Source organism: Lithobates pipiens, unplaced genomic scaffold (assembly GCF_037356315.1).
Source record: "Lithobates pipiens isolate NorthernLeopardFrog02 unplaced genomic scaffold, aLitPip1_a1.2 Scaffold_13, whole genome shotgun sequence".
NCBI classification, from domain to species: Eukaryota; Metazoa; Chordata; class Amphibia; order Anura; family Ranidae; genus Lithobates; species Lithobates pipiens.
The window spans coordinates 447,021,190-447,044,982 of NW_027507718.1; the positions used below are offsets into that span (position 1 = coordinate 447,021,190).

A 23,793-nucleotide genomic window follows, 5' to 3' on the forward strand; every position below is an offset into this window, starting at 1 on the left:
CTGAAAGCTAAAATAATACAAGTGTCCCAGGAATTCCCTGTGGGTAAGTACCTGCTGCCTCTGCTCCTGTGACCTTCACTTCGCTGTCCTGTCCAGTGTTGTACAGCCTATTCTTTAAAACAGGTGCTGTTCCTGCTATATGTGTATCCCATAATACCTGTTCATTCCTAAGAATGCTGCAAGTACGGAACTATTCAGATGAATGGGTGTAATGAACAAGGGTTTGATTATTTTATTTTTATTTTTTGTGCAGTGATAAGTTTTAGGTTATTCAACCATCATATAAAAAACATTTTGCCTAGTGGCCTTCTTTATAACTAACTGTACATAAATATCATCTTGTTTACTTCTATTGTTTGTTGTATTTATTGTCCATAAAATGCTATGAACATGTACATGTTTATGCTGAATGTGTTAGTAATAAAAAAAAAAAAAAAAAAAAGATAGAAAACTTGTAATTTTAGGTCTTTTAAAGTAAATATAAAAGTTCATTATGCCTAGAAGATTTCCAATACTGTCTGCCGGTCTATTCAATTCAGCATTATGATGGGTTCTTGTCTTTACTGAGTCGATCAGCAAATTCAGTCAAGGTCCTTGTGGGGCGCCCTGCCATTCCTTTGCGCATGTAAGGAACCTCATCCTTGTTCGACATGACGCCAGCGATGTCTAGGTGAGCCCAATGAGGCACGGTAACAAACTGCTTCAGGAATGCCGCTGCAGTACACGCTCCTCCAGACCTGCAAAGTACCATAACGGTTAGTCTATATCGATGATACTGCTGAGATTTGCAGTCTTGAGTTGAGACAGCCAGTTCCATATTAAGCCTCTTATAGACCCCAGTGACTTCAGCTCCACGACAAAGCACCTGCCTCTGCTCCCCTAACACTGCATGTAGACTAATAGTAAAGCCAAAACCTTGTTTTGAATAGAGTGGGGAAGTGATAAATCCCCTGTCAAGTTTTTATCCATGTCCCTATCAGGGAAATCTAATTTTATTCCCCATTGTGACAAGAGCTGATTGGTTAATTGGGGACCTAAAAACAAAAAATGACAACTTGCCTGGTGACAATAGCATCCCTTATTTCTTGTAATGCATCACAGGGACAAGGACTATAGAAAAATCTCCCAGATGCGGTCATAGAAATATAGAAACTTTTCTCCACTTTATATCCATAAAAAATTGTCAGGAGTTAGGCTTTAATTTCTAAAGTCAACTGGTGCAGATGTTATTTGTTGTCCTGGACTGAAAATTTATATTTTCTTTTTATATAAGTAGGTTTTCTGAAATGGTCATAGCATTATGTTGTGCTGCCATTATTAATACAAACTGTGCTGATTGACAGATAAGGTCAAAGAAATGGTATTTGAAACTGATTGAATTATATTGCTGCCATATAATATATATAACACTGCAATTTTACCTAATGTATTTATTTATTTATTACAGGCATAGTGCTGACAATTTACCCAGAAATGTACATACTATACCGTCACATCAGTCCCTGTCATTGCAGAGTTTACAACTTAATTTTGCTATGCATACAGTTAGCTCCAAAGGCTACCACCACGTGTAGGTACAAAAAAAGAAAAAAAAAAAAAAAAGGGAAAGCTTTCATTCATTCATTTAAAGCTATCATACCTGCTGTATTTTCCAACATTATTAAGGTCAGCAAGGGCAGAATCTGTCACTTGTTTACTATAGTGCTCAAAGAGAGGCATCCTCCATACTCGGTCCCCTGTCACAGCACTGGCCTGAAAAAAAATGAATGCAACAAGTTTAGAAAACACAGATTAATGGGTTTTAAAAGGACAACTCCTGACCATCAATTATTAAACCAATAAAACATGCTGAGAGGCTGAGCCAGTGTCCAGTCAGACATCTATTGTCGGGATCCCTCCAGAGCCTGGACCAGCTCTGGGACGTCAGAAGATTTTAGCCCGCTGTTAGCTGATGTGCAACTAAGTGCACTCCTGTGACCCGCCAGAGAAGTATGGCCAAAAAAGATTTAGAGGGATGCATCCATGAAATTACAATCCCGTGTTCCTGAATACCGTATATACTCGAGTATAAGCCGAGATTTTCATCCTCTTTTTTGAGGCTGAAAGTGCCCCCCTCGGCTTATACTCGAGTCATCGCTGTCTGCCCGCTCGATCAGCGTGTCGAGCAGACAGACAGCGGCCATTCTATTCAAAAGCCGCGCCTCCGGCTCCGCCTTCGCCTGTGATAGGCGGAACACTGAATTTCCCAGCAGCCTGTGTTCCGCCTATCACGGACATCGTATCATCCTCGTACTACGGACGAGGATGATACGACGTCTGTGATAGGCGGAACACAGGCTGCTGGGAAATTCAGTGTTCCGCCTATCACAGGCGAAGGCGGCGGCGCAGCTTTTGAACTTTACAATGGCCGCCGACGAAGAGGGCACGGGACGGAGGCAAGGCAAGGCACGGCACGGCACGGGACGGGACGGGGGCAAGGCAAGGCACGACACGGGACGGATGCAAGGAGGCAAGGCACGGCACGGGACGGAGGCAAGGAGGCAAGGCACGGGACGGAGGCTCGGGACAAAGGTAGGCTGGACACACACACACACACACACACACACACACACACACACACATGGATGGAGACACACACAGGGATGGATGGATGGATGGATGGAGACACACACACACAGGGATGGATGGATGGATGGATGGAGACACACACACACAGGGATGGATGGATGGATGGAGACACACACACACAGGGATGGATGGATGGACACACACACACACAGGGATGGATGGACGGACACACAGGGATGGACGGACACACAGGGATGGACGGACACACAGGGATGGACGGACACACACACAGGGATGGACAGGCATGTCTCACCCTCGGCTTATACACGAGTCAATAAGTTTGCCAGTTTTTTTGGGGGTAAATTGGGGGCCTCGGCTTATATTCGGGTCGGCCTATACTCGAGTATATACGGTAGGTGCCAAGGATTAGAAGGTCATTTGAGAGTACGCAGTTGGAACACGTCTTATTTAACTACTTCAATAACGGGCCTATTCTGGCACTTCTCTCCATGTAAAAAACACCTTAATTTTTGCTAGAAAATTACTCAGAACCACCAAACATTATATATGTTTTTTTTTTTTAGCAGACACCCTGGGGAATAAAATGGCAGTCATTGCAAAATTTTCATCTCACACGGTATTTGCGCAATAATTTTTCAAATGCCTTTTTTTTTTGTAAAAAAAAAAAAATAAAAATAACACATGGTTTCATGAATTAAAAAAATAACAAAACAGTAAAGTTAGCCCAATTTTTTTTGTATAAGAGAAAGATGATGTTACGCAGAGTAAATAGATACCTAACATGTCACATGGCACAATAATGGAATGGCCAAACTTCATTACTTAATCTCCATAGGCGACTAACATTTTATACAGGCTATCAGTTTAGAGTTACAGAGGTGGTCTAGTGCTAGAATTGTTGCACACGCTGTAACGCACGCGGCGATACCTCAAATGCGTGGTTTGAGCTCCGTTTTACATATGCGGGTGTATGCGTTCACTTCTGAGCATGAGCTACCGGGGACAGGGGCTTTTATTTTTTTTATTTTTACACTTTAAAAAAAAAATATTTTTTTTTTTTTGATCACTTTTATTACCATTACAAAGAATGTAAACATCCCTTGTAATAGGAATCTATGTGACGGTCCTCTTTATTGAGAGATGCGGGGTCAATAAGAGTCATTATGTCAAGATCAAGAGATCTCTCTAGGGTCCCCAAAAAATAAAATCGTGAATGCCTAGGAGTCTGGCAACATATTTAAAAAGATGACCAGATGATTTGAAAGCAATCATTCCACTGTCATCTATAAGTGGAATAGATGTCAAACAACCAATTAGTCCAGGATTGGCCAGCCAAGCAAATTTAGCTGATGCTAAAAGAAGATACTCCAAGAACCCTACAATTTCATTTTGGGGTGTTCAGGTAAGTTTTGCAACATTGGGGGACAAAGTGCGTACATCTAGAAATCAGAAATAGATTGTACCAATGCAACCTGCATAATAGGCGTTTGAAGAAAAAGCCTTTGCTGTCTAAAAAAAATGAATATTGGAGTTTAGAGTCTGACTGAACATACAGTGGGGAAAATAATTATTTGATCCCCTGCTGATTTTGTAAGTTTGCTCACTTACAAAGAAATGAAGGGTCTATCATTTTTATCAAGGGTGTATTTTAAATGATAGAGACAGAATACCAACCAAAAATCAAAAAAAAAAAACACATGATATAAATTGAGGTGTAGATCAGTGAGTAAAAGTAGTATTTAATCCCAAAGGGGAGGCGATGATTATTTTGCATTTCTTCCATTTGCTAATAATTGTTCCAACAGTTGTCTACTCCTCACCAAGCTTCTTGCTGATGGTCTTCTAGCCCATTCCAGCCTTGTGCAGGTGTACAATCTTGTCCCTCACTTCCTTTGACAGCTCTTTGGTCTTGCCCATGATGGTGAGGTTTGAATGGAAGAAAAAAATTCTGCGGGCAGGTGTAATTTAAAGATAAAGAGTTGTCGTTAGGAGCACCTTTTTAAATTGACAGGACTAGTCTGTGTACCACATACTATAGCCAGTGTGTGGGAGCCAGACTCATTGTTGGTTGCTTGGGGGTCAATACTTATTTTAGTCACTGAACTGCAACTCAGTTTATAACATTTGTATCAGGCGTTTTTTCAGGATTTTTGGTTGATATTCTGTCTCTCATTTAAAATACACCTATGATAACAATTATAGACCCTTTATTTCTATGTAAGTAGGCAAATTAAAAAAAAAAAAAATCTGCAGGGGATCAAATAATTATTTCCCCCACTGTATAAGCAAAGATAAGGCCTTCTGGAAGGATGTGCTAAAGACTGATAAATCAAAGAGAGCTGTTTTGTCCCAGTAAAAGCAGGTATGTTTGCCACCAACTGAAAACAAAAAGAGAAGAACCTCAAACAACTGTGAATCATGGTGGTGAAAATGTTATGGTTTGTGATTGCTTTGCTGCCTTACAGTCAAGTCAACAATATGTTCTGCATTAGAGTGTGCTTAGTGAGATTGTGATGCCATCTGTGAAAAAAATATAAGTCAAACTAAAAAGGAGTGTTTCTGCACGATAATGTCCCGAAGAACATCAGCAAATCCACCATGGAATGACTCAAAAAGAAGAAACAGAAGGCTATATAGACTGCTCTAATCAAAGCCCTAGTTTGATTCTGATTGAAATTTTGTAGAAGGATTTTGAAACCAGCAGTTCATGGAAGAAAACCCACCAACAGCTTGCAACTGAAGGAATTTTGCTTGGAGAAGTGGTCAAAAGTTTAACCGAGTCAATGTCAGGCAGTTAAACAAAATGTAATTGTTAAAGTAAAAATATATTGTAAAAGTCTTTTTTGCTACAGGAGGCAATATCAGCTTTTGATGCCAATGGTGTGTTTCATTTTTTCAGAGTATACCATGACATCTATTGATATTTTTGTTGAACAAAATGACTGAAAAGGCGGCACATTTTCTAAGTGCTCTTATTTCAACTATATCATATTTATTTATAGGCATTGCTAGAATAAAAATCTAATGACCATCTTTAGAAAAAAAAAAAAACTATTTTCACACAACTAAGTGAGCATTGTATAGTATATTGCTTACATAAATGTATAAAATAACAATCAAACCACATTTTGGCACAAATTGTTTTTTATAAGTCATGGAGAACGAAGAACAAGAGAAAAAAAAAAAAAAGTGTACTGGGCGTGTCTATCACTCACTAATCCTCCCCTTTTTTCCAGGGTTTGACTGCCCAAAAAATAACATGCAGCTAGGAGGGGGCTGTACACATACCACCTCCTGAAAAAAAAAAAAAAAAAAAGTTAATCCATTGGCTTGCAGTTGCAGCAAGGTAATGCTAGTTTAAAATCCCTATTTGCAAAAAATTAAAAATCTGGTTGCCGACTCCCCAGTGGGGGAGAAACCTCAGGCTGAAAGTAGTAAGGAAGGAAACCCCTGGAGGAGTCCTTCCTTCACTCTTGTCCTATGCTGCCTGACCTTCCCAGAGGACAGTGGAAGCAACTGGACATGGAGGCCCTTGCAACCAGCACAGAACCTTGGAAAAAAATAAACTGCATGTTGATCCTGTTGGTCCAGAGGAAACTGAACTGAGACATGCAGGTATGAATGACATTTTTATAATGGTGGGCATTGTTTTTCCTGTTTGCAGATGGGAGGAGCCCTCTCTCAGATGCTGTCCTGGAAGATGACTTGTGAAAATAGGCATTCAGGAGGCAGCAGTATTGCTTATTAAATCCCTGCAACTACTGCTCTATCACCTTCTGAAAAGCAATCTATAGCAGATTGCTTTTCCAATGTGTAGTAGAGAGTGCCACACATGAATAGTTAAGCTAAAAATGTTGCTGCCAAACAAATGAGAAGGCAGCAGACAGCAGGAATGCGAGTAGCTACACTGTTCTGTTTGATGCTATTTTATTACCTTTTTAGCAAGGGGAGCCCGTTCTATGAACTTCTTTGAAAGGGAATCTCTTAGGCCTCACACCTCTGACTTCTTTGCCAAGTCTGCCCACATCACATTCTCATGTCCAACAAGAGCAATTCAGTTCACCACAGGGGTATTTCAGGAAAAAGACAGGGTTTTGAAAGTTAGGGAAGTAAAAAGCTTATTAATGAAGTTAAACCAGGATCAGAAGTGTGCACAAAAAAGTTTTTTCAATCTAACAAAAACGGTTGGAATATTTGAGGGGATGGCGTTTTGTATGAATTATGGGACAATGGATATAAAAGCAAGCCTGATTTATACATGGAATTCACATCTCCATTCCCTGTACCTTAGACCAGCGATTATAATAATTACTGTTTACCAGTTTTACTGGTTTACATATCATTGTGTGAGCGTATTTGTAAACTGCACAGTTCTGTAAAAAAGAAAAGAAAAAACTGAACCTCTTCAAGATGAGTCCACAGCCAAGAAGAATTGGTGAACACACCAGTAGCAGCAGATCCTAGAGCCACGTCCATAGCACCTGCAAGAAAGTGTACTGTCAGCAGAGAGGAATCTGGACACTTATCTCACCTGACCTCACTGGGCATAATATGTAGGTTGTCTGCTCATCTCTACCTATGATAATCTTGAGTCACTGACATTGAAAAAGGTACGTAGCAAGTGGTGTCCGAACACCTGATCTGCATATTTCAGGTCAGACAATCAAAGTATTGAAGCCATTGGACATCATGACAGTCAAGCAATTAGCATTTTCAGGAGAGCCAGCAATATTAGCTTTAATTCTCTCAGTTCAGGTTTCATGTAGTCCATTTGCAGGATGAATTACATTTCAATAACTTGTGAAACTTGAGTGCTCCCTTACCCAGGACACACCATTATGCGAAATAACTTAAGAGGCTGAAATGTATATTGTGCCCAAGCCCTCTAGACTTTCCTACCAGTGAGTGAGGCTATCCAGTTATTAGCCGGTAGTAACGTATGTCGCAGATTTCAAAAGGCATCTCAGGTAGGGAACCATGTGACCATGAGAGCATAATGACCCTGCACTAGACACTATCAAGATGTTCAGCTCCAGCTAAATGTGCATAGATAGAGGTAGTCAATGGGCAAATCAAATTTACATATCAGTAACACCTTTACAATTCCTAGATCCAAAAATTACTTTGTATGTGTGGTCCACATCCAGCAAGTTATTTTGTTATTTATTGGCAGATCTACCATAGCAGGTCAAAAGTCAGAAATAAAACTCAAGAATAATTCAAAGCCTATTTTGATAGTTTCTGCATTGTACTATTCAATACCAGCATATAAAGTAAAGTACATACCAGTTAGCGTTGCTGCATTTACGATGGCTCGTGCGTTGAAATCATGTGCATAACAAAGGGCATCAGCCAACAGCAGTCGCCCTTCAGCATCAGTGTTGTCCACCTGTCACAGAATGTTTAGGTTTACCAAATTTGAACATGTATTGAAGCATAAAAGGAGGGTTTAACAATTATGCAACGGGACAATAGTCTGACTACAGCAATAAGTTAAGTCAGCTGTTCAGAAGCTTTCGTTTGAATTGAAGAAACCTTCCCTACAAACTTTTATAGAGCTAACGCTATGGTAATCGTGATCACCAGGACCAGAAGCATCATAGCAACACTCACAGAAAATGCTGATCTCTGTACAGAGACACTTTAGCTTTGCAATACAACATTGTCCATGCATAGTTTACCCCTCCAAGTATGTATACATACCCAGCCATGCTCCCTCAACCACCTGCCTAAACTTTGGCATTGACTTGTTTCAGAAATTAGATAGGATGACATCATGGCATCCCCGTCTACATGGCAGAGTTCAGGCCTATTAATTGAGTGCTCAGGCCTAATCACTGTGAAATAGGGATGGTCACATGTCTCCACATACCCAGAAGCCCCATTCAATTAGAAAAGGCTCTGACCATGTGGGTAAGCAGTGAACTTGGCTGGGCAAGTATACATGCCTGGGGGGTGTCAACTATGTGCAGACACTGCCACTTTCTAAAAGTAGACTGTATATTCCCCTTTAAAGGGTTTTTTATCTTTTTCAGAAAAAATGAAAAGGTAAAACACACAACGCCCTCCCCACCCTCTAGTCCCGGCTGTACTCACCTCTGTGGGTGATGAGCTGTCCATGCCCCTGCAGCCAGTGAAGTCACCATTCTTCTCCCCCTTGTTACTGGCTTCCAGGACAGATCAGAGTGATTCTCTGTGCCAGTTCTGACCCAATCAGAACTGCTCTGATCTTAACCAGAAGCTCTACAGAAAGAATGGGGAGAAGAGTGGGGATTTCAAATCCCTGGACTTACGCTGGCTGTGTGGGCATTGCCAGCTCATCACTCATGGAGGTAAATGCAGTGGACATTGGGGGAGTGGGAAGAATGAATGTTTACCTTTTGTTTTGTTTTTGAAAAAGTGAACTTCCACTTTAAAACCAGCAAGTGTTTTACCTGAATTGTCTTTCCATTCTTTGCTGTCACAACATCGCCAGGTTTATTTGCTCTGCCGTTGGGCATATTTTCACACAGTGGAGCCAAACCTGAAGAAAATTTGCAATGCAGATACATTTATCAATCTCTTCTGACCATAGTTCAAATTAAATGTGTTTTGGTGTCAAAGTCTAAAGGACCTTAGAAATAATCTCTGTTTTTACAGCCTTTAATGGATTAAATAAACTGGCCTTCTAATTCCTTGTTAGATGAACTGTACAAGACTTTTACAGCCATACAGGATGGGAGAGGACATGCCAAAGCACTTCATCTAACAGATCAATACATTACTAAACACAATCTGCTGTATTCTTTGCCAAGTTGTGGGGTCACGCGTTGGACTGTAGATGTTTTTCTTTTAGACTTTAGATATGATTTAATTAATATTAAACCCGTCCCTTTGGATTAGTGCCACTTTCTGCAGCAACTGTTTTGAAGCTATTTTGTTTTTACACTCCTCAGAAAGTGAATTTATTTACATAAAAATATTGAAATATGGGACGAGGTCTCATTATCTGACTGTGTGGCTACATTTATAAGAACAGTTTGATGGAATGGATACACAAAGATTGTATGCTTTACATAGATACATACTGAAATCTAGCAAATCAGCTTTCTAATATTACTCAATCTCTTATGTATTGAGGTTGTTATGTATAGATCAATAAATTGTTATTTTATGTAGAATTCATTTGTGTGTTGGTGATGTGCTTTGTTTTAAATCCCCATGGGCAAACAAATAATAATGTTTTGTAATTGTTAAATAGGGATGGAGGCACATACTTATGTGCATCAGATAGCAACAAAATTTGCTGTATGGCCAGCTTCACTCTGCTTTCCATCAAATACCACCAGGCCAAATGGCAGCACTTTTAGTTAAAGGATTATAGCCAAAGCTATTTTGGCTATACTTCTGGGGAGCACAGGAGGAGTATACACTATATTTACCAAAAGTATTGGGACACCTGCCTTTACACTCACGTAAACTTTAATGGCATCCCAGTCTTAGTAGGGTTTTAATATTAAGTGTGCCCAACCTTTGCAGCTATAACAGCTTAAACTCTTCCGAATGAGCACGTTGGGGTGGAGGAACTTGACTGTCCTAACCTCATCCAGATAGAACACCTTTGGGATAAATTAGAGCGGAGAAAGCGAGCCAGGCCTTCTCATCCAACATCAGTGCCTGACCTCACAATTGCACTTCTGGAAGACACACTTCTAAACCTTGTAGACAGCCTTCCCAGAAGAGTTTAAGCTGTTATAGTTGCAAAGAGTGGGCCAACGCAATACTGAACCCTACGGACTAAGACGCCAATAAAAGGTCATGTGTGTGTAAAGGCAGGTGTCCCAATACTTTTGGTAATATAGTGTATGATTGATCTGCACTCCTGTGGCCCATTTTTAGCCCGCTGTTGACTGATGTCACTCAGCTGGTTTAGGCTCTGGATCAGTCCCGAATTTACAGTTAGGGTCCACCCAGATGCCTGAACCAGCTGCTTCTGTGGCCTTTACAGCCTGGTGCTCATGTGAGCGCTTAAGGGGCAGAACAGGGAGCTGGAGACTGACAGTCACTGGCTCTTTGCTCAGGGAAGACCAAGAAATAAGCAATCAGCGATCTTTGTTCGCTCATTATTCTGTCTGAGAAACAGGAGGTGACAGATGCAGCATTGAATCAATACTGCATCCACCTAGGCGAGTATAAAGGTAGATTTAGGGAAAAAAACAAAAAAAACAAACATACTGTTTCAACTTATTACTTGTGTTCATACCACACATATTAAAGCATGCCACATTAACCTACCAATCAGATTGATGGGCAACTTTAGTGTTGCAGCAGTTAATATTGCAGAAGAGACAGTAGCAGCTCCACCCATATCTGCTCTCATTGCATCCATTCCTGATGATGGCTTTATAGAAATTCCACCACTAAAACAAAAAAATAAAAAAAAGGAATTAGAGAAATAAGATGGTAGAGCTGCACGATTCTGGCCAAAATGAGAATCACAATTTTTTTGCTTAGAATAAAGATCACAATTCTCACAGCGTAACATCTTTCACGTTATACCAAAAAAATTGCGCTAACTTTACTGTTAGCGCATTTGACACAGTTCCCCATAAACGTTTACTGTACAAAATAAGGTCCGTTGGCATGGACCATAAGGTGAGTACATGGATTGAAAACTGGCTACAAGGGTGAGTTTGGAGGGTGGTGATAAATGGGCAGTACATGGAATGGTCAGGGGTGGGTAGTGGGGTCCCCCAGGGTTCTGTGCTGGGACCAATCCTGTTTATTTCGTTCATTAACAACCTGGAGGATGGGGTTAACAGTTTAATCTTTGTATTTGTGGGCAATACTAAGCTAAGCAGGGAAATAATTTCTCTGCAGAATTTGGAAACCTTGCAAAAAGACCTAGACAAATGAATGGGGTGGGCAACTACCATTTACATGGCAACTACCAAATGAGGTTTAATGTAGAAAAATGTAAAAATGCATTTGGGTGGCAAAAATATGAATGCAGTCTATACACTGGGGGAGAACCACTGGGAGAATCTAGGATGGGAAAGGACTCGGGGGTCCTAGTAGATGATAGGCTCAGCAATGGCATGCGATGTCAGGCTGCCTTATAACAAAGCAAACAGAATATTGGCATGTATTAAAAAGGGGATCAACTCCAGAGATAAAGCAATAATTCTCCCACTCTACAAGACTCTGGTCCGGCCACACCTGGAATATGCTGTCCAGTTGTGGGCACCAGTCCTCAGGAAGGATGTACTGGAAATGGAGTGAGTACAAAGAAGGGCAACAAAGCCAATAAAGGGTCTGGAGGATATTAGTTATTAAGAAAGGTTGCGAGCACTGAACTTATTCCCTCTGGAGAAGAAATGCTTGAGAGGGAATATGATTTCAATTTATAAATACCGTACTGGTGACCCGACAACGTACCTGTATGTTGCCCTTTAAGAGGCGGCCAGCGGGTGCACGCCAAGCTCCGTGAGTCAGGCCGCGGGTCCCGCGGACTCTATTGCCGCTGAGATGCCTGCGATCGCCTCACGGGGAGATGCTAATGTAAACAAGCATCTCCCGTTCTGCCTAGCGACAGTGTCACTGATCTCTGCTCCCTGTGATCGGAGCAGAGATCAGTGACGTGTTACACACAGCCACGCCCCCCACAGTTAGAAACATGCCCCAGGACACACTTAACCCCCACACTGCCCCCTAGTGGTTAACCCCTTCACTGCCAGTGTCATTTACACACGAATCAGTGCATTTGTATAGCACTGATTGCTGTATAAATGACAATGGTTCCAAAAAGGTGTCAAAAATGTCTGATATAACGTCGCAGTCATGATAAAAATCGCTGATCGCCACCATTTAAATTTTTTTTAAAATATTTATAGTAATAAAAATGCCATAAAACGAGTCCCTATTTTTTAAACGCTATAACTTTTTCACAAACCAATCAATAAACGCTTAGTGCGATTTTTTTACCAAAAATATGTAGAAGAATACGTATCAGCCTAAACTGAGGAAAAAAAATTGTTTTTTATATATTTTCGGGGGGATATTTATTATAGCAAAATGTAAAAAATAATGTGTTTTTTTCAAAATTGTCCCTCTTTTTTCTTTCTAGAGCAAAAAATAAAAAAAACGCAGGAGTGATCAAATACCACCAAAAGAAAGCTCTATATGTGGGAAAAAAAAGGGACGTCAATTTTGTTTGGGAGCCACGTCGCACGACCGCGCAATTTTCAGTTAAAGCAATGCAGTGCTGAATCGCAAAAAGTGCTCTGGTCAGGAAGGGGGTAAATTCTTCTGGGGCTGAAGTGGTTAAACTTCCATCATTTACAGACTGAAGTTCATTCCTTTGATCTAAAAAGGACTAAGTGTTATAATGTATCTCCTTATCTCGTCTAAGCAATGTTGTCAAAAACTTGGCAGGCTGCCTTTTTTTATTTATTTTTTTAAGATAGCTGTCAGCTGTGAGCAGAATCGGGAAAAGGATTTGTTAAGATTGCGAGGGGGAGGGGAAGAATCTCGATCTGATTCTTTAACGACTAATCACGCAGCTCTATAAAAGATGGGGGTATCAAAAGAAACGGTAAAGGTTATACAAAAATGTAATACCAACATAAACGATGCAAATATTTTAAAACCAAGATACATTCATTTTACATATGCTGGGTTCTTTCATATGTCCAACTGCACAAATGTGCCAAGGTGGACTGACATACTATTAGATATGCATTTATAAAGAACGGTCATTAAGATCAGGAAGTGTTACGAATAAGGGAGTTACAAAAAACTTTGAATTTACAAAAGTTGAGGGAATATGAAACCCAGGGATATCATGTATGGGCAAAACTGCAAAGATGCAGCTACTCCTTTTTTTTCTTAATCACAGGAACCCCCTCCTGCTACCAGAACAAAAATAACAGTGCTCACTGCAGTACCTAACTTGCCAACTGGAGGCAACACTGGATCAGTTAGCAGAATGGGCCCCTAAATTTGTGTGCAGTGTATTTTTTTAAAGTGGTTGTAAACTCCAAAATAAACCTGCAAGACAAAAGGCTCCGGCGCTGTGATTGGCCGGGGCTGCGACTACATCACTCCTGCACATGCGTGCGGGAGCCGCAGACCACGACAAGGCTCCTGAACAAATGTCACGAGCAGGCCGTTTCTTCAGCGCTCATGTGCCGATGATATTGGCACATGCGGATACAGTGAATATCTCCTAAACTCTGCAAGTTTAGGAGATATTTACGGTACCTACATGTAAGCCTTATTATAGGCTTACCTGTAGGTAAAAGTGGTGTTTAGGTAGGTAAACAGGGTTTACAACCACTTTAATGGGAAACCTAACAAATGTTTTTTCTTCCAAACAAATAATCTGGGACATGACCACAAAAAAAAAAAAAAGGTAAATAACATTTAGTAGCAGGTAAATTGCTTGCAAATAAAATTTCATAGCTCAGTTTCAGACAACAAAACACAAACATTAAAGCGGAGGTCCACCCTAAAATGGACCTCCGCTCATCGGAATCCCCCCCCCCCCTCCGGCGCCACAATCGGCACCTTTCAGGGGGGAGGGGGGTGCAGTTACCTGGATAATCCAGGTAACTGCACCCACTTCCGGGCTAGCTCTCTGCGGAAAGGGGCGTAGGTTACGCCCCTTTCCGCAAGCGCCCGCCCCCTTCAGCAAGTGCCCCGCTGCCTGCTAGGAAACACACAGCTCCCAGAGGCAGCGGGGACCGTCCGGATTGCGCCGCGCGGCTCGCGCATGCGCAGTAGGGAACCGGGAAATGAAGCCGAAAGGCTCCATTTCCTGATTCCCATACCCAAGATGGCGGCGGCACGAGCGAGCGATCGGCTTCGGGTGCCGACATCGCGGGCGCGCTGGACAGGTAAGTGTCACTATTTAAAAGTCAGCAGCTGCAGTATTTGTAGCTGCTGGCTTTTTAAAAAAAAAAAAAAAATAAAAAAAAACGCGGAGTCCCGGTGGACTCCCGCTTTAACTCCAGCAATCTATTCAGCATGAGCACCTGTCAAAAGTGACTCCCTTCCCAACAAAGACCAGGGGCGACTCCTTCGGGTCGGGGCTGCCAGTATAGTGGATTTCCAACAGGACTGGAGGTTCATCAGACCCTTTGGCCACACTTAAAAATGCTCCCATCTGTTGCTCTTCTATCCATTGCTTAGACCTAGGGAGACATTTAAAAGCATTGCAAGTTATTTTTTTCTCCTTTTAAATGATCAAAAAACATTTTTTTAAATTAGTAATAAACCAACAACAAACATTTACATGTAATAATGAGATTGCAAAGTGCTGAAAAAAGGAAACTGTAGTGGAGTATTGGTGGACCTACTACAGAAAAAAAACCTAAAAAAAATAGGATTGATTTGCCTATGTCGATTCTTAAGAATCTTCAGTGCATTTCCACAAAAAATGCGTTGTCAAAAGGGATACCTTTTAGTGGCCAACAAAAAAATATATATAAGCTCTGGGCACACCATAGCTCCCTCTTGAAGTACTATGGCAGATAAAAGTTTGAAATAGCAAAATACAAATATATAAGGGCGGCACAGTGGTGTAGTGGATAGCACTCTCACCTAGCAGTAAAAAGGGTCACTGGTTCAAATCCCAACCACGACACTACTTGCCTGGAGTTTGCATGTTCTCTCTGTGCTTGCGTGGGTTTCCTCCGGGTACTCCGGTTTCCTCCCACACTCCAAAGACATGCAGGTAGGTTAATTGGCTTCTATCCAAAATTGGCCCTAGTATATGAATGGGGACCTTGGATTGTGGGCTCCTTGAGGGTAGGGACCAATGTGAGTGTGCAATGTACAGGGATAGGGGTAGACACTCACTCAGGTTGAACTGGATGGACTGGTGTCTTGATTCAACCTTACTAACTATGAAACTATTATTGTTATAACTAAAAGGCATAGAAGACAGGCAACATGTAAATAGATTAAAAAAAAAAAAAAAAAAAAAAAAAACAACAAACTGGTAAGCTTTAGAGAGGCGCCCATTAGCACTGCAATGTGAAGAGAATGCTCAGGACAGAGCTAGCCATATACACCCCATTTCAGTGTGGATGGCGGAATCTGCACTGCTAGTTGTGGTAGAGGGACAAATTTTCATAGGTCTTCAAAATGCAGACAAAATCATTACTGGAGCCCAATGGGCCTGTATTCGGCAGCTCACCACAAAGATGGGGACTGCAAACCCCCCTCCCGAGGATTGAACATTTCCCCCCCCCCCCCCCCCCAAGTATAGTTATCCAAGTGTAATAGGTCAAAGAAAGCACGGGAAGATGTCTTGCCCTGCTTGTTGTAACCAGTTGAAAAAAATAAAGACTTTGGCGTCTTACGGATTTTTAATTTTCCGCTCTGTTTGACTTCTTACACTTAGATATTGTGTTCAGACAGCCACAGCACTCGCAGCGGTCTGAATATCTGAACAGTGACTGCATCCAATCAGATTTTCCCCCCACCTTCATCAATTTCGAAATAGAATTTTGTCAAGTGTTGTCTTTCAGAGGATTACAGGTGTCTGTGTAAAAATAAATTCTGCAGCTATAATTGATATCTATCTCTGATATTGCAGTGTTTTCTACGCTGCTACCAAATGATCGAATGTCTGCTGATTACGGATGTCCGTATTGAACTGTCACTGTATGTCTGATTACCTTCTTTAGGTTTGTTGTATGTAATGTGCCCCTGAGCTGGTTAAGTGTTTAAAACTAACATTTTAATAAAAAATATTTTATATATTAAAAAAAAAAAAAAAAAAATCTGCCATTGGCAGTGAAAAAATAAAGAATTTAGGATTTATATTTTTAGTTTCCTCCTGGAATCATTTTAAACAGTGCCAACACACAAGCAGTCTTTAAAGTGTTAACAGAGAAACATTTGGGTCGATTTACTAAAACCTGGTGCAGCTGTGCATGGTAGCCAATCAGCTTCTAACTTCAGCTTTTTCATTTTAACATTGATTTAAAAAAAAAAAAAAAAAAAAGGGGAGGGGGGGGGGAGAAAAATTTGGACGCTGATTGGTTTCTATGCAGAGCTGCACCAGATTTCACACTCTATAGTTTTAGTAAATCAAGCCCACTGTTTCATGTGACATTACTTTTATATTATGCACCGACACAAAATGTACCTAGTGAAGACCTTCACATTGCTTCCCAACTTTCCCAACTTCTCCTCAAATATCTGAGCAAACTTAGTAGGGGTCATGTAGTTTGCAGGCGATTCCATCAGATAGCGGGCCAGGTTCTGTCCCTCTGCATAGGACACTCCTTTCTGCCAGGCCTCTACTTCTTGGCTAAAATAGAAAAAAAATCAAAAAAAAAAAAAATAAATAAATCACATCCTTGATTTCATCTTTACCATATACAGAGCTTTATAAGACTGATCTTAATGCAAGTGTACACCCTACTACATTCCTCTATTATACTGTATTAATTTTACTTGAACATTGGTATGCTTATACTACATACAGGATTGTTATTTGTACTCTGTGTGCTTTATTCCGTATGGATGTTAATCTTTCAATAAAGCTTAATAAAAAAAAAAAAAAAAAAAAAATTATATTAGGATTTATATTAAAAAGTAGAAAAATGCAATTTATTGCCAAGATCCCATTACACGGATTTACTAAAGCTGGAAAACTCTGAATCCGATATAGCTGTGCAATCAGCTTCTAACGCCGGCTTGTTCACTGATTATAAACGATCACCGTGTAAAACACCTTGTAAAATAACCAATCAATTTAAAAAATAAAAATAAAAAAACTTACTGTTCTCAGCTGCATAAGAGCTGGGGGGGGAGGAGGAAAAGAAGCAGCACACTGAGCTTCCCAGTGAATGGCTGTGCAGCGGGGGGGGGGGGGGGTCAGGACAAGTCTGATCATTGGAGGAGAGCACACCGAGTTCCCAGCATAGCTACAGAGCTGACTGCAGTGTGTTCTGCTTAGTGTGGTCAGTTTTTAACAGGAAAGCAGAGGGGCTAGCAGGAATGTCAGGGATTTCACATAAAGGAAGCAATACAAAGGACAAGATACTTTCTCATACAAGTACATGGTACAGCAGAAGCAGATCAGGAATATGACGTGTTGGGGGTAACAAACACTTTAATCTTTGGTTAAAAAAAAAAAAAAAACCTGAAAGCTGATTGGTTTCCATGCACAGATGCACCAAATTTTGCACGCTCCAGTTTTAGAGGGCTTTCACACCGAGGAGCCCCAGGCGTCAGCGGTAAAAGCGGCGCCATTTTACCGCTGTTTTAGCGGCGGGATTCGGATAAAAACCACCCCATTAGTGGTCGAAAAGGGGTTAAATCCACCCGCAAAATGCAGCCGGAGCGGCGTTTTGCCGGAGGTATCGCAGCGCTGCCCCATCGATTTCAATGGGGAGCAGCGGTAGTGATCCTCCGCTCCCCCATACAATGGGATTGAACTGTCCTTCAGCGTCATCACATCTAATGCAGGACTATAGACCCTGGCCTGTATAGATCTTCATAATATCGGGACTTTAGACCACCAGAGCATGGTGGAGAAGGTGCTTCGGAGATTCTAGTAGCACAGAGGAGCAGAAGATTGGGTAAGTAAAATTTCTTTTATATGCCCCCTAGACCTGAACATCCATTTAACCCTTGCCGTTTGGTCACAGCCCCACTGTAAGGCCTGGTTCACACCTAAGCAGTATGCTTTTGGTCCATTTCTGCAGTGCTTTTTGCACACGCTTCGCACTTTATTTTGGCCAATTTGTTGTTGTGCAGATTAAAAAAACACAAATAGCTCACTATGTTTTTCTGCAGTTTCTTCAAGTCTATTGAACCAAAAATGCACCATTTTGCATTTAACCACTTGCCGACTAGCAAGCCGACTCTATTGCACGAATCACCGCACCGGTACGGCGCTTCATGGAATAGATACAGCAGGCGTGCGCCACAATTGGTCTGCAGAGAGGCAGAATGGGGATCTGCCAATGTAAACAAAAGGGGAGTATAGTGTGATAGCCTTTTCCTAGCGATTAGGAACAGCGATCTCTCTGTACTTCCAGTCCGCCCACTCTACCCCCCCCCCCCCCCCACAGTTAGAAACACCTCCCTAGGACTCACTTGATCGCCCCCTAGTGTTAACTTCTTCCCTGCCAGTATCATTTATACAGTAATCAGTGCATTGTTATAGGACGGATCACTGTATAACTGTCACTGGTCCCAAAAAAGTGCTGATCACTGCCATTACAATTAAAAAATGAATAATTAATAATGCCATAAATCTATTCCCTATTTTGTAGACGCTATAAAAAACTTTTGCGCAAACCAATCAATATAAGCTTATTGCGATTTTTTTTTTTACCAAAAATATGTAGAATACATATTGACCTAAACTGATGAAGAAATTAGTTTTTTTTTTTAACAATTTTTTTGGGATATTTATTATAGCAGTTTTTTTGCTTATGGCGCAAAAAATAAAAACCGCAGAGGTGATCAAATACCACTAAAAGAAAGCTCTATTTGTGTGGTAAAAAAAGGACATCAACTTTATTTGGGTACAATGTTGCACAGTTGCAGTCACGATAAAAAATGCAGATCGCCGCCATTGCTAATAAAATAAATTATTACTAAAAATGCCATAAATCCATCCCCTATTTTGTAGAGGCGATAACTTTTGCGCAAACCAATTAATATACGCTTATTGAGATTTATTTTTTACCAAAAATATGTAGAATACATATTGGCCTAAACTGTGGAACAAAAAGTTGTTTTTTCATATATTTTTTGGGGATATTTATTATAGCAAAGTGTAAAAAATATTGAATTTTTTTCAAAATCATCACTTTTTTTTGTTTATAGCGCAAAAAATTAAAACCACAGAGGTGATCAAATACCACCAAAAGAAAGCTCTATTTGTGGGAAAAAAGGACGTTATTTTGTTTGGGTACAACGTCGCACAACCATGCAATTGTCAATTAAAGTGACACAGTGCCGTATCGCAAAAAATGGCTTGGTCAGGAAGGCTGTAAAAAAAATAAAAATAAATAAAATAATAAAAAAAAACGCACCAGGCCTGTGAACCAGACCTAAGGAAGAATCTTCAAGTTTCCTAGAGTTGATCTTTAGGTGCAGCCAAATGTGAGTGGCTGAGAATGGTAGCAAAATAGTTACTCTGATAAATATGTAGCTGGAGTGACTGACAAGAGCCTCTAGTATTTTTAACACTTTTACCAGATGCGTAAAGGAGACAGCTAATAGATTCATGTAGTTGATATGTCGGATTCACAGGAACACAGCTTTACATTTATCCACATGTAGAGGTCTTTTTTTAAATTATAACAGAATTATCTTTGTGGTCACATTGATATAAAATATTTAACAAGTATTCCATTATACCTCCCATAAGGACTTGTAGAAACAAGTTTCTTCTTTTTCTTCTTAAGCTCATCGTATTCAAACAGCCCAAGGAGGGCACCTTCCGCTGCTGCCTGGGCATCTCCACAAGGGTCCACCTCCACTTGCTCAATTTCCATATCCTGTAGCTGTCTGCAGGCAACTGCACAACAAATCATAGAACAAAAACACATTCCAAGATTTTTAGTATATTATATCTCTCCTTTTCTGTTTTTTGTGTGCACTTATTGTTAATAATGTTTAGGCTCCTTTCACACTTTTGTGACTTGTCCTGCGACTTGGGACTGTAAAGTCGCATGACAAGTCGTACCCATGATTTCCATTGAGTACCATTCATATCTGTGTGACTTCCAAGTCCCAGCAACTTCAAAGTAGTCCCTGCACTACTTTGGTCTGACTTTGATGTGACTTGCGGTCCATAGACCTCAAAATTACACAGGCATTGCTTCAAGTCGTGACAAAATCGCACAACTTTCAGGTTGCACAAGTGTGAAAGGGGCCTTAGATCAATCTGGACATTTCTCATTTTAAAAAAGTGTGTATGAAAGTTCTGGCTGTAAGTGTTCGCCAAGAGCCCAGTCTCATCACACAGTGCCCAGTATTATGCCTATAATGCATGCAGTGGCGTAGCATGGGAGGTGCGGAGGGGGCGCAGAAGCACAAGCCAGGCAGTGTGCGTCACTGCCGCCTCCATCCCCCCAATGTTTACTTCCTGTGTCCCTGGCGCCCTGTGATTTGGCAAACAGGGTCATATGCTGCAGCGGGACTGGCCTATCCATCGTGGCTGGGTTGGGGTTCCCGCCTCCTCCAGGCTCCACCCTCTCCTCTGGACTGATGCAAGCTACAGGTAAGGAGATAGATACGGTCTTGGGAGAGGGAGCAGCCAGCCAGAGAGATTAGACAAGCAGTTAGAGTCAGTATAAAATAAAGGTCTGGTGTCAGTATAAGTGTAGTGGACAGTGCGTTGTAGTGGCCGGTTGAGGACAGGTAGGTCAGTGTAGTGGCCAGTACAGAATCTGGTAGGTTAGTGCAGTGGTCAGGTAGGTCAGTACTATTGAAGGAAGAGAAGGGACTTGGAGTGCTAAAATTCCCCAGGTTAGTGGGTACAAATTACTTGCCTTGCCCCAGGTGCTGACAACCCACGCTACGCCACTGAATGCATGCACTGGTATGCAATTTGAAGGCATGCTGCATTATATTCTGAAAATGTATTGCAGTGATCACTTTCTTTTTTTCAACATGTACAGTAAGTGATTACTATGTGCTCCAGCATGTTATGATGTCTTGCACGTCATACTGTGCTGCACATTGGTGGGAACTGTAGCCAAATGATCCCGTCCTTGCGCGCTTCCAGTCAACACCTAACTAAGCCTAAACCTGACCCATTCCAAGCCTATTCTATCTACTCTGTAAAATTAAAGATGCCTATATTTACCTATTTCGAAGTCACTCATGTCCGGATTCAGTGTAGAGGGGAGTCAGTTGACAAGGGGTGACCCAGAGGTTGTCTGTGATCTCTCCTCTACACTGAAGCCACCGCTGGAGATCATGTGATCGGACCATGTTGTCTTCAGAATAGGTAAGTATAGACATATTTCCTTTTACAGGGTGGATAGAATAGGCTTATAATGGGGGTGGGGGTGTTTAACCACTTAAGGACCGCCGCATGGCAATGTACAGGCACAAGCACGTACATGTACGCGCTCCAGCGGGTGGGGGGTCCGATCGGACCCCCTCCAGCTGGATGCGGCGCTCTGTTTCGCCACAGGAGCGATCCGGGATGAGGGGATGGCCGTTGGTTTCTGGCCATCCCCTCTCGATCGCTCCTGGCGAATAAGAAGCTTCCCCCGCTGTGTATAGTAAACACAGGCAGGGAGGAAGTGATGTCATTTTCCTCGGGGCGGTCTTTTTGACCGGACTGCAAGGAGAACAGTGAAAGTAAGTGTGCACCAACACTACACTGACATTTAGGTACACATAGGCACACAAATCCCCCCCCCCCCCTCCCAGTCACAGTGTCACTGATTGCAGTGATCATTTATTTACTGATCACTGCATTTAGTGTCAGTTGTGACAGTAAAAACTGTCAGGGCAGTGATTGCCCCTAGAGTTAACCCTTTCACCCCCTTTTGCCAGTGTCACTAAGCAATCGTTTTTCTGATCGCTGCATTAGTGTCACTGGTGCCGCTAGGTAGCTAGTTATTTTTTTTAGGTTCACCGTCAGGTTTTTATATCGCTAGGTTCCCCCATATACTACCCAATAATGGTTTTAACCCCCTGATTGCCCCTAGTTAACCCTTTCACCAGCGATCACCGTATAAGTGCCACTGGTGACGCTGGTTAGCCAGTTAGTTATTTAGGTTCCCCGTCAGGTTTTTATATAGCGCAAGGGACCCCCATATACTACCTAATAAAGATTTGAACCCCCTGATTGCCCCTAGTTAACCCTTTCACCAGTGATCATCGTATAAGTGTTACGGGTGACTCTGGTTAGTTTGCTTTTTATAGCAACAGGGCACCCACCATTTATTACCCAATAAAGGTTTAACCCCCTGATCACCCTGCGGGTGATATCAATTAGCTTTTAGGGTCAGGGTCTGCGTCGCCCCAGGCAGCGCTAGCTTAGTGCCAGTACCGCTAACACCCACGCGCAAAGCATAAACCTCCCGTAATGGTATAGAATCTGAACAGATCAATATCTGATCAGATCTATACTAGCGTCCCCAGCAGTTTAAGGTTCCAAAAAAACGCATTGTTAGCGGGATCAGCCCAGATACCTGCTGGCACCTGCGTTTTGCCTCTCTGCCCAGCCCACCCAAGTGCAGTATCGATCGATCACTGTCACTTACAAAACACTAAACACATAACTGCAGCGTTTGCAGAGTCAGGCCTGATCCCTGCGATCGCTAACAGTTTTTTTTGGTAGCGTTTTATATTTAAATCCGGAAGGCAGTGCTTGGTTTTCGGGGTCCCGTACGTGGCTAGGCTCCCAAAAAGTCCCCCACATGTGGTATCCCCGTACTCGGGAGAAGCAGCAGAATTTATTTTGGGGTGTAATTTCACTTATGCCCATAGCATGTGTGAGCAATATATCATTTAATGACAACTTTGTGCAAAAAAAAAAAAAATTGTAATATTCCTGCAACTTGTGGCAAAATATAAAATATTTCATGGACTCAACATGCCTCTCAGTAAATAGCTAACTAACTTTTTTTTTTTTGTGTCATTCAATCACTTGGGACAAAAAAAAAAAAAATATTCAATGGGCTCAACATGCCCCTCAGCAATTTCCTTGGGGTGTCTACTTTCCAAAATGGGGTCATTTGGGGGGGGGGGGGGGGGGTTTGTGTTATTTTGGCATTTTATGGCCTTCGAAACTGTGATAGGTAGTGAGGAGTGAAATCAAAAATTTGCACCCTTAGAAAGCCTGAAGGCAGTGATTGGTTTTCGGGGTGCCGTACGTGGCTAGACTCCCAAAAAGTCCCACATATGTGGTATCCTCGTACTCAGGAGAAGCAGCAGAATATATTTTGGGGTGCAATTCCACATATAACTATGGCATGTGTGAGCAATATATCATTTAGTGACAACTTTTTGTAAACATTTTTTTTTTGTGTCATTATTCAATCACTTGGGACAAAAAAAAAGAAAATTCAATGGGCTCAACATGCCCCTCAGCAATTTCCTTGGGGTGTCTACTTTCCAAAATGGGGTCATTGGGGGGGGGGGGGTTGTACTGCCCTGCCATTTTAGCACCTCAAGAAATGAGATAGGCAGTCATAAATTAAAAGCTGTGTAAATTCCAGAAAATGT

The 23,793-nt window shown here is 41.6% G+C and overlaps 1 protein-coding gene across 1 annotated transcript in view; it reads right to left on the bottom strand.

The window, feature by feature from the left end:
* Nucleotides 1-209: 209 nt before the first annotated feature.
* The window catches only part of LAP3 (leucine aminopeptidase 3), a 29,072-nt gene continuing 5,488 nt past the window's right edge, over nt 210-23,793 (bottom strand). The window contains exons 5-13 of the mRNA XM_077477732.1: nt 19,963-20,122; nt 16,727-16,891; nt 14,604-14,762; nt 10,864-10,988; nt 9,024-9,112; nt 7,876-7,978; nt 6,991-7,070; nt 1,640-1,752; nt 210-737 (exon numbers count right to left, since the gene is read on the bottom strand). Coding sequence (XP_077333858.1) covers nt 542-737; nt 1,640-1,752; nt 6,991-7,070; nt 7,876-7,978; nt 9,024-9,112; nt 10,864-10,988; nt 14,604-14,762; nt 16,727-16,891; nt 19,963-20,122 — 1,190 coding nt within the window. The 3' untranslated portion in view covers nt 210-541. The remainder of the gene's footprint in view (nt 738-1,639; nt 1,753-6,990; nt 7,071-7,875; nt 7,979-9,023; nt 9,113-10,863; nt 10,989-14,603; nt 14,763-16,726; nt 16,892-19,962; nt 20,123-23,793) is intronic.